This window comes from Macrobrachium rosenbergii, chromosome 48 (genome assembly GCF_040412425.1).
Source record: "Macrobrachium rosenbergii isolate ZJJX-2024 chromosome 48, ASM4041242v1, whole genome shotgun sequence".
NCBI classification, from domain to species: domain Eukaryota; kingdom Metazoa; phylum Arthropoda; class Malacostraca; order Decapoda; family Palaemonidae; genus Macrobrachium; species Macrobrachium rosenbergii.
In genome coordinates, this window is record NC_089788.1 from 25,500,339 (window position 1) to 25,514,069 (window position 13,731).

Here is a 13,731-nt window from a genome sequence, read left to right on the forward strand (position 1 = left end):
CCAGCCCCAAGTTTTGCAGGATTCTCAGCCTTATCAAGCTCTCTCCTGAATGCACTTCCCATGTTGTTTATTTTCTTGATAGCAGATTCCCGTGTAGCATCTGGGTATATATCGTTTAGCTTGTTTACTAAAATATCGTAAGCGGTATTTTTCCGATTTCTGTCTGAATAACACTTGGATTTTACGTTCCATAAGCATTGGGTGTGATTTATAAAATGCAATCCAGTCAGTCCAAAAAGACTTATCAACCCAAACTTCTGCCATATTAAAAATTTCCTGAAGTCACGCATCGCAGAAAATACTGAGTATTGCTGAAATGATAAATACAGGTCTGTGTCGAAGTAACCTCCATTCACGCACGGATATATATTTCAATCATAAAACAACCGCGTCTCACAGTGAATGGGGCCATGGGCTATTTATACCTAATTTTAAAAAAGTCGCTGCGCTTTATTTGTGCGACAGTCTGTACCGACTAAAAACAACCACACTCACGCACCGACGTCCAACACTCCGCCCACTTTTCAACAAATCTTAAAACTGGTGCTGAGCGTGAATGGGGGCCTAATTTACATTATTACATCGCCGCAAACAAAAGGACAACAGAAAATACAAATAGGGTTATTATACACTAAATATACCTTCACCTCACCTATACATAGACTCCCTCCGTCATCACACAGATCGTAATTAGAATGATACAGAGATTACCTGCATAGACCCCTATAAACACACCAGACCCATTTATCCCTATTCAACAATGCGTGATAACGCATCAGCGACAATATCGTCTTTACCTGGAATGTGGGGAAATTCCAGATTCCATTTCTGTAGCAGGAGACTCCAACGCATTAATCGTTGGTTTTTATTTTTGTACCTGCTGAGGAAAACAAGGGGGTTATGATCGTTAAAATCTAAATAGGGAAACCTGTGGAAGAAAGATAAACCTGAAAATGGTTAACAGTTAAATCTAACGTTAATGTTCCTTTCTCCACTGTGGAATACTACGTTGGGCGGGGACAATTTCTAAGAGAAAAACGAAACAAGATGCATTACTCCCTGTTCGTCTTTCTGAAGTAACGCCACTCCAACACCAACATCACCAGCATCAGTAGCAAGCGAAAAAGACGAGTCAAAATCTGGGGCTTTCAAAATAGGATGATGGGTCAATACCAATTTCAAAAATTGTTCGAACGCATTTTGCGTCTCATTAGTCCAAACAAAGGTCACATTCTTACGTAATAAATTAGTTAGAGGCTCAGCAATATCAGAAAAATTCGTAACAAACCTGCGATAATACCCCACCAAACCAAGGAATTTTCTGACATCCTTCCGACACTTTGGAATTTCTATATTCTTAATGGACTCCACGTTTGCCTGCTTCGGAACAACCTTACCACAAAGTCACTCTTCTTTTAATTAATTACCAAACCTGCTTTTTTCAAAACCTCGAACAATGCTCAAATGCGTTTTTGATGGGTATCCAGTCATCACTATAAATTACTATATCATCAATATAGACGACACACCATTCTAAATTATGAACTAAAATATTCATCAACCCTTGAAAAGTTGCAGCAGCATTCTTCATACCGAACGGCATAACTTTTCAATGAAATAACCCTTAATGCGTTACAAAAGCTGACAAGGCCCTCGCCCGCTAATATATTTCGACTTACTCATCCTATTAGTACAATCTTCTGTTCGAGGTAATGGGTAAGAATCAGGTTTGGTGAACTCATTCACCTTACGATGATCAAAACACAACCTGAAATCTCCGTCGGGTTTCTTTACCAATACAACAGGTGATGACCAGGGATTTTTGCTGGGTTCAGTCAAACCGTGTTTTAACATAAAACCAGCCTCTTTCGCTGCAACCTCATTTTTAAAAAGATTCAACCCGTAAGAATGCTTCACGGGGGTGGCATCACCTTCATCAATGTCATGTTCAAGGACGGATGTCTGTCCCGGAAGATCTGTAAACAATTCCTAATATTTAAATCATTGCCAATTTCTTCAAAGATCTTTGTTCTACACTACTTAATGAGAAGTCATAATAGCAAAATTTTTCAACGAACCCTTATTGTCAGAAAACCATTCAATCCCATCAAAACAATTATCTAGTATTATCAAATCCCATCAAAACAATTATCTAGTATTATCAACACTTCCAGCATCTCCAACGGTTGCCACGGGAATAACTTTCTCACGTTCCCTTTATGCCTTTAACATATTTATATGGCAAAGCTGAAATGGTTTCCTTCTTTCAGGTGTCTCTACTAAATAACTGACATCAATGACCTTTTTTAAAATTTTCCACGGACCTGAAAAAGAAGCTTTTAATGGATTTCTTGGAATGGGTAATAAAACCAACACTTTATCGCCCACCCGAAAGTCGCGTGCTTTAGCCCTTCTGTCAAAAAAGAACTTCATTCTTTTTTGACTACGCAGTAAATTTTCACCGGCAAATTTTCATGCCTCGGTCAGCTTATCACCTAAATTAGGCACATAATCTAATAAATTAATTTCAGGGATGTCTCCCTCCCAGGACTCTAACCACATCAAGAGGTCGACGAATACAGTGACCAAACATGAGACTAAAAGACGAAAAACCTAAAGACTGACCTGGGACAACGAAAAGCGAACAACAAATAAGGTAATTCCTTATCCTAATCCGACCCATTAATAAAACAGTACTTCTTTATCATAAATTTCATGGTTTTATGAAACCTTTCTAGAGCTCCCTGACTTTCCGGATGATACGGAGAAGTTACATGTTTAATATTTAGGTCTGCCATTTTACCTCTGAAATACCTACAATTCTGAACCCGGAACGAGTGATTACAGCTTTTGTGACTTCTTAATATTGGGAAAGTCTCTTGACGTGCCCCATCTTGTTGCAAAAAAGCAACATTGCCTTTAACATCAGGGTTAACATGAAACTTTTCAACCCCTGTTTTTAAATTTCCTGAAAATGAGAATTATTATTATAGTTAGCAACTACTATTGTGAACCTTATAACATTAAATTATTACTCCTGCCTTACTCGGATAAGACTCATTTCCGGATATTCCCCCTAACACATTCTTATGATGTAACAATATTCATCGCTAGCAATGGCTACCTCCTGAAGGGTTTCAAGTTTTAACTCCTCGGGTGCACCTTTAACTTATCAGGTCTCTTAAATTTCTCCACCAGCATTAACTCTTTCAACCTGTCAAAATCGGCCACCTCCTTAGACTTAACCCAGTCGCAGCATATCGCTCTTTGCACCTGGCAAACTCCACAAAAGTCTGATCCCTATTTTTCTGCAAATTCTTGAAGCGATGCCTATACGTTTCGGGAACGAGTTCCTAAACCTTTAAAACTATGGCCTTCACACTGTCATAGTCAGAAGACAAACCTTCGTCTAACGTGACATAAACTTTCTGTGCCCTGCCCAGCAATTTACTGAAGAGTGGTCCAATACTCCTGGGACCACTCCAACCTTGCGGCAATCCTCTCAAAGGACACAAAAAATTCTGCCACATTACTCTCCTCAAAATTAGGGACAAATTTTAAAGCCTCCACCAGGTTGATACCAGGCGCTGCTGACCTATTCTGAGAAGGGGAAGAAGGAGAAGCCCTATTTCTAAGTGTTTGCATGGCAATTTCGTGCTGTCTCTCTTTTTCTCTGTCTCCTTCGCTTTTAACCTTCGCAGATCAATCTCCATCTGCTTCAACCTTAACTGCCTGTCCAACACCTTTAACCTGCTTTACCTCCGGTTACCTTCTGCCTTCAACACTTTTACATATTCATATATCTGTAAAAACAGTAAACCCTTCCCTATAGAAAAGGGGTGTTCGATTTAAAAAAACTCGGCTACTACCTCTAACTCCTGCTTATTCAGTTCTGTAGTTCCTCGTTGGACGAGTCGGTAAGTTATCGGCTAACACTCTGCTAGGCCTTCGAGTCTCCGGCCGGCCAATGAAGAATTAGAGGAATTTATTTCATAGATATTCATTTCTCGGTATAATGTGGTTTCGGATTCCACAACCTAAGCTGTAACCGTTGCTAGGTAACCAGTTGGTTCTTAGCCACGTAAAATAAATCTAATCCTCCTGCCCAGCTCTAGGAGACCTGTTAATCAGCTCAGTGGTCTGGTTAAACCAAGGTAGTTATTCAGTTCTGCAAGCCTATCTTGCCACCCTCTCCACTAAGGAGTTCCATAACATTAAACTCGACAACAATCCATCTTGGCAAAAACAAAAAAATTACACCTGATGAAAAATATCCAAAAATCACACAATCAAATTACCTAAACAAAATTCGAGGAGGTGAAAATATGCTGCCTGACAAAGAACCCAAGAATCAATTTTTACACACTCAGGTGAACACTAATGATCGAAGGATCCTTTCCATTATATATATTATATATATATATATATATATATATATATATATACCCCCTATTTCTATATATATTTGCATGGCAATATATATACAGTATATATATATATATATATATATATATATCCGCTATATATATATTTATATATGGTATATCAATATATATATATATATATATATATACCTTAATATATATTTATATATATATATATATACACCTGTATAATGTATAGGCATGCAATCCGTATGTGTTTGCAGCAGTTATACAGAGAAAAGGGTCACCTTCTTGAAGAATAAGTTGAACTTTCCTTACCCCGTATTTCCTGTATTTCCTCAGGCAGCTTCCTGGAGACCCTGTTCCGCCATCTGGGCTTCGTCCGACTGGACAACATCAGTGAGATCGACGGGACTCGGTGGCTGCTGCCGGAGTGCATCTTGGTGGTGTTCTCTCCGGCCGTCTACTTCGCCTGCATCAAACTCACGGCCTACACCTCCCCGGACGTCCACCTCCCGGAGGAGTCCAGCAACACCAAGAATATAGGCCTGCGCGTCCTCAACGCAGTGGGTGAGTCTTTGTCACTGTCTGCCTGTTTTCTTCCTCCATGCATTTATTTATGCATTTTTCTGTCTATTTATTTATTGATTGAACTTGCCTAAGTATTCTGATTTACTCAAGAGTCATTAAAAGCACAGGTTATTATCGTCTAATCCCTTGAATTCCTTCAGTAATTTAATAAAATAAGTTTATGATTTTTCTTTTATTTTTTGTAAGTCAAGTTTTTGGCTTTATTTCCTTTTTACAGTTTTATAGTTCACAACGTTGTCGTTTAAAATGTTTAATTGCGTATGTTGTTTTAGTGCATGTCAGGTTTTTACAAGTTCTGTTCTAACACTGAAATATAATACCCATCTTTTTTTTCCACTCATGTCGTTATTTTGTTTTCTCCACCCAGTTATTCCAACTATATTTATAATTAATGTATTCCGTAAATGTCATGTTTATATTATGAAGATGTTTGGTGCTAATTATCGTCGTCTTTAGCGCATAGCTTGTTTTCCTCTGAGTTATATATATATATATATATATATATATATATATATAAAATAAGTAGTTATACAGCAGTGTATCTCAGGACAGGGTGACAAGTAGTCGGTCATCTGTATGTTTATTTGCCGACGCGTTTCGTAACACTTTGTTACATCATCAAGGCTAAAAAAAAATTTACAAATTAAAATACATGGAATAAAACTAACGACTTCAAGAGAGTCTCAACATGCTATATAAATATACATTAAAACAAGACAGTTCATGTGCACCTGCTAGCAAAAGGTTGAAGACTGAATGACTAAAAAGAGAAAAGGAAGCAGCAAAGAAAACTGGCTGAAGAGATACAACTGAACAGAGGTGTTGTGTGAGTTCAACTTAGGAACTAGCTGTTTTATTTTAACGATTCCAAAATTAGCAGTTCCTGTGGATGACTTGTTTGGCCCAAAACAGAGAAGTCAGAATAATCAATACTTGTATTACATATATTTGAATGATTTCGATATTAGAAAATTCTGGATTGGACAATCTGCAACCAGTACGGTGACTAACACCTTTATGTGAATCTGCTCTGACCCTCAGCAATCGTTTAGTCGATCCACGTAAGTCCCCAAATTACATCTGGGGCAAGTATATTTATATACGACTGACGATTGCATTATTGGGCAGATTCTATCCTCAAATTTAAAAGGGACCCTATGCTGATCAGTTCCTCTCGTACATTAACGAAGTACATCCGAATATTAAGTTTACATTAGAAAGAGAGGACAATAATCAATTACCATTCTTGGATGTCTTGGTGTTCCGACAAATGACAGTTTTAACACTTCCGTTTTTAGAAAAAGACTTTACTGCAGTCTGGGTTCAAACTTTTATAGCGCTTGTTTTTATTATTTTAAACTAAATTCAATTTTTACTCTCCTCCACCGGGCTTATACATTCTTCTTGGGACTCTTATCATAAAGAAATAATTTTGTTGCACAAATATTTTAATGATAATTGGTTTCCATCTCATGTTTTCTTTAAACACTGCAAGAATTTCTTAAATAAGAAACTATCTCAAGTCATTAAAAACTACAGTACCACGGAAGAAACTCTATTATCCCATACGTCCTAGACGATAAATTTAGAAGTAATCTGAGTCTGCAATAGAAAAACATTTTAACATGTTGCAAGTCATTTTAATACCAAAAATCCACTTACAATAGTCCTTTTTAAATTTAAGGATAGAATCTTTGCAATCGTCAGTCGTATATAAATATTTGCCCCAGATGTCAAGGACTTTCGTGGATCGACTAAACGATTGCTTTTTTATAGATTCACATAAAGTGTTAGTCACCGTACTGGTTGCAGATTGTCCAATCCAGAATTTTCTAATATTTAATCATTCAAATATATTTTGAATTGACTTCTCTGTTTTGGGCCAAACAAGTCATCCACACGAACTGCTAATTTTGGAATCGTTATTCATAAAACAGCTAGTTCTAAGTTGAACTCACACACCACTCTGTTCAGTTGTATCTGAGCCAGTTTTAATGCCCTTTTCTTTTAGTCATTCAGTCTTCAACCTTTTTTCAGCAGGTGCTTTTTATGAACTGTCTTGTTTTTTTGTATATTTATATAGCATGTTGAGACTTCTTGAAGTCGTTATTTTATTCCATGTATTTTAATTTGTAAATTTTCTTAAATGTAACAAAGTGTTACAAACCATCGGCAAATAAATACCACTCTAAGATGACTGACTATCTCCTTTGTTTATATAACACACCCACCCATATATATATATATATATATATATATATATATATATATATATATATATATATATATATATATATATATATATATATATATATATATATATATATATATATATATATATATATATATATATATATATATATATAATATATATATATATATATATATATGTGTGTGTGTATATATATATGTATGTATATACATTACATGTATGTATATATATGTATATATATATATATGCACATGCATATATATGTATATATACACATATAAATATATATATATAATATATATATATATTATTAATAGGTTATATCTATTTGTGTGTGTTGTGTGTGTGTGTGTGTGTGTGTGTACACAAGAGAATTCATAAGAAATATATGATTTTTAAAGGTTACTTTTCTGGTTTTCCGTATACTGAAGAGGCAGTGATTAAACGTCATCGATAGGCTGCCATCAGAGCTATTATTGTTGTTTATTATTATCATTCTGGGCGTTGTTGCTGCCGTTGTTTCTGTGTCATTTTGTTTTACTCTTTTTGCTATTGTTATTCTTGCCATGGAAATCACGTCAAGGAAAAAATGAACTATGGACAGCTGCTGTATAGTTACCTGCTGCTACAAAGAAACTCGTTCGAGAGATTGAGAAACTACAATACAAACTCAACGGCATCCAGACGGCCCCATTCTCTTCATTGAAGTTTGTTTGAGAGAGGTTCTTCTTGCGAGATATTATTATTATTAGTAGTAGTAGTAATAGTAATAGTAGTAGTAGTAGTAGAAGCAGTAATAGTAGTAGTAGTAGCAGTAGTAGTTCATTATATTATACCTTTTTAAATTTTAACATTTGTACTCAAAAATTATTGAACCTTTAGGAAGGAAAAGGTTATTGACATTTGAGATTTGATAATTAAAATTTCTATAACTGACAAAGTATTTGAGTATTGTAAAAGAATCATGTAATGCGGTAAGAGTGTTAACTTGAAAATTGAGAATTCATTCTGATTATTTTACTTTCTTTTACATCTTAATATTTTCATACGTTATTCATTCATTTTTAAGTTCTTTCTGCATAAACTTTCTTTCAGTAGCTTTTAAATGTTGATATCAAAGTAGCATAATCGTAATTCATTTCCAGAATTATTATTCAACCCTTTAAACGTGAACCAGATATGTAAATCGCATTATTAATATTTTCCAAAAAGAATAAACAAACTTCAAAATTGCATTAAATGCTCTAAACATGTTTAATTTTTTACTCTTAGATTGAGAATATGCTCTTTCATTTTGGCCGAGTACAAAAAAGTGACTAAATAAACATGACATAGTTTAGAGTGATATGTATACCCAATTCTATTATAGCTATCTCTCTCTCTCTCTCTCTCTCTCTCTTCTCTCTCTCTCTCTCTCTCTCTCTCTCATCCCTCAAGGTTTCTGATGACGCTAGAGGGAAATAAAAAGAGAGAGGTAGGGGCGAGAGATTTACTCAGTGGAGAAATGCCTCCTAAATATATTACACTCATTGGGATTAAACTTTCCTGCATTTCTTATTTTACAGAGCGCTATTGAAAACATAGGCTTCTAAACATTAAACTTCATCCAGAGTGTTTGCAAAGTGATAAGAAACGCTGAGTTGGAACATGTTTTTCTTGCAAGTATTTCGCCAATCTTCTTTCACAGGGCATCTCCACACATCTCTCACTTAACCATCATAACAGCCCAGTACACTTTAACGCTTAGAGAGCGACCATTTAAAAGAGATTCTCGTAAAGCGAAGTCATAATAAAGTTATTACATAAACAAAAACTATCACATCAACCCAAAATCTCTAAACACAAAAGTTCATCTATTTTGTTTATTTAATACACCCACCCGTTCAGTATATATATATATATATATATATATATATATATATATATATATATATATATATATATATATATATGCATATATATATATATATATATATATATATATATATATACATATATATATATATATATATATATATATATGTATGCATGTCTGTATATGTGTGTGTAGGTATGTATATGTATTATGTATGTATGTATAATCGTATGTGTTTGTGTGTACAAAAAAGTGTGTATTTGTGTTTAGGTATATACGGTTTACTGTGTACATGATTAGGCTACAGGTCAGTGTTTATACCACTTGTATATTTAACGGAGAAAGAGACAAAGAAAAAAACAGAAACATACGAAATGAAAACAGTAATATCCTTATCATTCTCCCTCAGTCTCAACAGACAAAAAAAACCCACTCTTATTTTCATGAATTGTTTCAGGCACATACATGGCGGTGGCTGTGATTGGCGGCGCGGGCATCATGCTGCCCTCGATAACGAGCGCCGTTTACTTCTTCATTTTTATGGTCTCGGCCACTTACTGGAGTCTCAACAATTCCCTCGGAAGGAGATTTGGGTAAGTCTCTCTCTCTCTCTCTCTCTCTCTCTCTCTCTCTCTCTCTCTCTCTCTCTGCTAATGTTCGGTTATTCAGATAGTTGTTTTGATTAGAATTTTAATTAAAGGGGTTCCCTACGTTTATTAAATATCATGTTTAATTTGGTAATTATAGGTTTTTTGTATTTTAGTAATAGCGATTAATTAATACTGGTTATATTTGATTGTTATGAAAACATCGCATTATTGTTTTTGTTGTTATCATAAGTGTTCTTGTTTTGATTATCCTCCTTAGGTGTAAAAAGACGGACGTGGTAACACTCCACTTAATTTGTTCCTGGGCGTGTTTCTCAATAATCAATTTAAGTTTTCAAGCAAAAAGAGACAATTAGAGATAGAAACAGTATCAGCAGATGAGTTGTTATTCCCTCAGGTACGTGTGTCGAGGCGTGATGGTGTTCTCAGGAATTCACATAGTGTGCCTGTACATTTACCAGACTGAATGGATGCAGACTAACATCGATCCAGAAGACCTGTCTGCAAGGTAAGTGATCTCATTGATGTCCATGATGGATGAAGAGTCAGACTGATTAAGAACATGGGTGGAACTGTAATTGTGCCTCCAGCGTTCGACTGTCCGACCAGCCAATGAAGAATCAGAGGAATTTATTTCTGGTGATAGAAATTCATTTCTCATCATAATGTGGTTCGGATTACACAGTAAGCTGTAGGTCCCGCTGCTAGGTAACCAGTTGGTTCTTAGCCACGTATAATAAATCTAATCCTTCGGGCCAGCCCTGGGAGAGCTGTTAATCAGCTCAGTGGTCTGGTTAAACTAAGATATACTTAACTTTTTCTTCCTTCTTCAGGATATTCGGCATGACGGCGGTGGTGGGCACGAACTGCACGGACGACCCCCGGGCGGCGCCCCTGATGACGAACGAGTGGAACCGCTTCGTGAACCCCATCCTCCTGCTCACCCTCTATTTCGTCACGTCCTTCGAGTCACAGTTCCTACTCTCCAACAAGGTGGGTGAGAAGTTGTCATCTCATCAGGGAAATACAGCATGACATTGAATCATCTGTTTACTTAAGTGACTGCGAAATTACTCACACTTTAGGCAGATTATAGTTCAAGAGTAATTAGATTATAGAGATACCCGTAAATGTAACATAATTACTTCGTTGACTTTTGGACCCCGTTTTAACCCATTACCGCTTGCATCAGTGCGATAAAATTTATTAAAAGTTTTAGTAACCCAGTGTTTGACCCTCTAATTTTATCATGGATTAAGACCGCAAGAGTTATTCCAGTTGTGTTATCTGAACATGAAAGCTAATGACGGTGGTAATTATGTATATATATATATATATATATATATGTATATATGTATATATATATATATATATATATATATGTATGTATGTATGTATGTATATACACATATATATAAATCTACTGGTCACTTTTTACCAGATACTTATGTAACTAGGCCTCTTAACTTCTCAATCCTTTACACTTTTTAAACACGGTTGTCAATGCAAAGCCTGAGATCCAAATGTAAGAATATGAAGAAATTCTGATGTCAGCAGCAGGATTCGAACCCAAATCCGGAGCATCAGAATGAGGTTAAGTAGTCGACCTGACCACTTAATCAGTTTCTGCGCGTAGCCCTCTCACGTCAGTGTTCCAGCACAGTGACTTGAAAAAACATTTGATAAATACATTAGCACAAATGATATAATTTCACTAGGATTTTATCAGTATGCTATAACTTTCGTCCAGATTTTATATAGACAAGCTGTTGAATGTTTACAAAATATCCATCATCATTATCATTATTCCATCAGCATTTATTTTGCATTGGCTTCGTTCATGGATAGTTTCAATCAGTCACTTTATCAAACGGAAATAAGTTCAGGAAATCAGATAGACTGAAACTGCTGAACTGCTGTCAAAAAGATTATACATTAGTGCCATCTGTCATTTTTACTAGTGCTTCTCTGCAGCAGTCTTAACGGGGAAAGATAAACTTGAAATTGAAGAAAATCCTGCTTTTATTTTTATATCAACTGTATGGATTAATAACTATTGGCAGAAAGAAAAAGAACTTCAAGGTATACCTACCTTGTGCTAAAAGTAAAAAAATTAATTTTTATACAGAAGAATTAGCTATAAAACTGGATATATATATATAATATATATATATATATATATATATATATATATATATATATATATATATATATATATATATATATATATATATATATATATATATAGCAATGGATACACCAGCAAAGAAGCGCGTTTTACTGGTTTGTTTATTGACTAGTCCTTGACGTCCTTACTGATATACATACATACACATATATACATGTATATATGTGTGTATATATATATACATACATACATACACATATGCAAACCGGTGTGTGTGTGTGGAGGACATTCCTTCGTATCAGTTATAAAAAAAATACATATAATTAAAACTTTAGTAATATCAGTAATTTATTGAACTTCAAAAGTCAGAGCAAAGACATTAAAAACAACTGCTGTGTATGACGCCTTAAATTAACGGGTGTAAAGTCTGCAGGTATCCTGAATAGCTGAGTCATTGACAGAATCTTTGGGCACACCTGTAGACTTGTAGAGACTGCGCAAACAGTAACGTCTGACTTTTGCATAGCTCTGTCATTTTTTAAAGCAATTCTTCATTTCACTGCATAGTGACAGACAAGTGAACCTGAATGAGGTTGCTCGGCCAGTGTGATCAGTTTCGGAAACTAGCTGTTAAAAAAGGCATTAGCATACACTCAAAATGAAAAAAAGTAGCTGAGGGAACAAACAGTGTTGCCCTTACATTTAATTCCACGTAAATAAAACCTTTCGAAACGTGTTCAGTGCATCAAAGTGCATAGGAAAAGACATAAAGTTTGCCTTTGCACTCCCACTAAGAGCAGAACTACGTGAGAACCCCTGTTCGAAAGTCCGCCATTTTGTATTCAATATGGCGGCCGAACTATTGGTCAAGCAAGGTGGCATCCCATCTGAACGCGTTTAAAAACATCATATTAACAAATTCAGATGAAATGCCAGCTTCTAACAAGCAAATGTGATCAAGTTCACCATTTCTGACTACAGCTACCAGACTATCATGAGATGTGTTAAGTTTTAAATTGTGACATTTTTCTTTCGTTCGTGGCTTTAGACTAACTCGATTAAGTAACTACTACGAGGGGGAAAAAAATACAAATACGACAGATATTAGGGATGGCAGCGAATAATCTTTCGCCTGTCCGAGTACATAACTCCTAGTACGGTTTTCGAATGTCCGAAAAAATCATGAAGTGAATTTCGTCAAAAATTTAAAGTAGTAGTAAGGGTTAATGGTGCAGCTTTGTGAGGTGAGAATCTGTCATCATTTTAGCTTAACGCGATGTATGCTTGTCATTTTGATATACTGTTAATGGGACAATAGCTTGCCTCTTTGTGTTTCTTTCCATTTAAAAGTATAGAATCATTGTACGCAATAGAGCTACTTTCGGAAAAATAAGTTCTAAACTTGAAATAAACAAGCTTTCCTTGGCCGCTGATATTTGACTGGTCCCGTGAGCATAGTATGCAACATGGAGATGCCAGGAATATCCACAGTTATTGCTTTCCACATTTATTCAAGTGTATGTATGTGTTTGCATTAGTAATATCCCCAGAAAAAATTGCCAAAATGCTACATGAGTGACGGGTTATTAAAATAGGTAACCGGTAAATATGAGTTCTTATCCATATCGGTGAAATATGAAACGATCATGTATACGTACGAAAATTACAAATATTAAAGTGAAAACACTAATTAATGAGAAAATGCAGTATTAAAAATATAAGGGGATCATAAGGTAAATTAAGATTACTGATTTTGTTTGTAATTAATGATTTGAATATTCGCTCATAGTGCAGCCATCCTTAATAAACACAAAATGTGTTTATTAGGAACGACAGCTTTCCCATCGAGTCCAGGTGTACTTTAAACATTGCATACGGAAGTAAGATTGTACTTAGTATAGCAAGATATTTATTGTTATAACGGCACGAGTCATGCTGTGACAATGGAACTT

At 35.3% G+C, this 13,731-nt stretch overlaps 1 protein-coding gene across 9 annotated transcripts in view; it reads left to right on the plus strand.

The window, feature by feature from the left end:
- The window catches only part of Piezo (piezo type mechanosensitive ion channel component), a 366,537-nt gene that overhangs the window by 133,465 nt on the left and 219,341 nt on the right, over positions 1 to 13,731 (plus strand). For 8 of the 9 annotated variants that reach the window (XM_067091426.1, XM_067091428.1, XM_067091429.1 and 5 more), the window contains exons 6-9: positions 4,728 to 4,955; positions 9,501 to 9,636; positions 10,049 to 10,159; positions 10,485 to 10,644. In XM_067091426.1, coding sequence (XP_066947527.1) covers positions 4,728 to 4,955; positions 9,501 to 9,636; positions 10,049 to 10,159; positions 10,485 to 10,644 — 635 coding nt within the window. Of the gene's footprint in view, positions 1 to 4,727; positions 4,956 to 7,773; positions 7,911 to 9,500; positions 9,637 to 10,048; positions 10,160 to 10,484; positions 10,645 to 13,731 lie in introns of those variants that run through there. The other variant, XM_067091433.1, reaches the window with a different exon arrangement.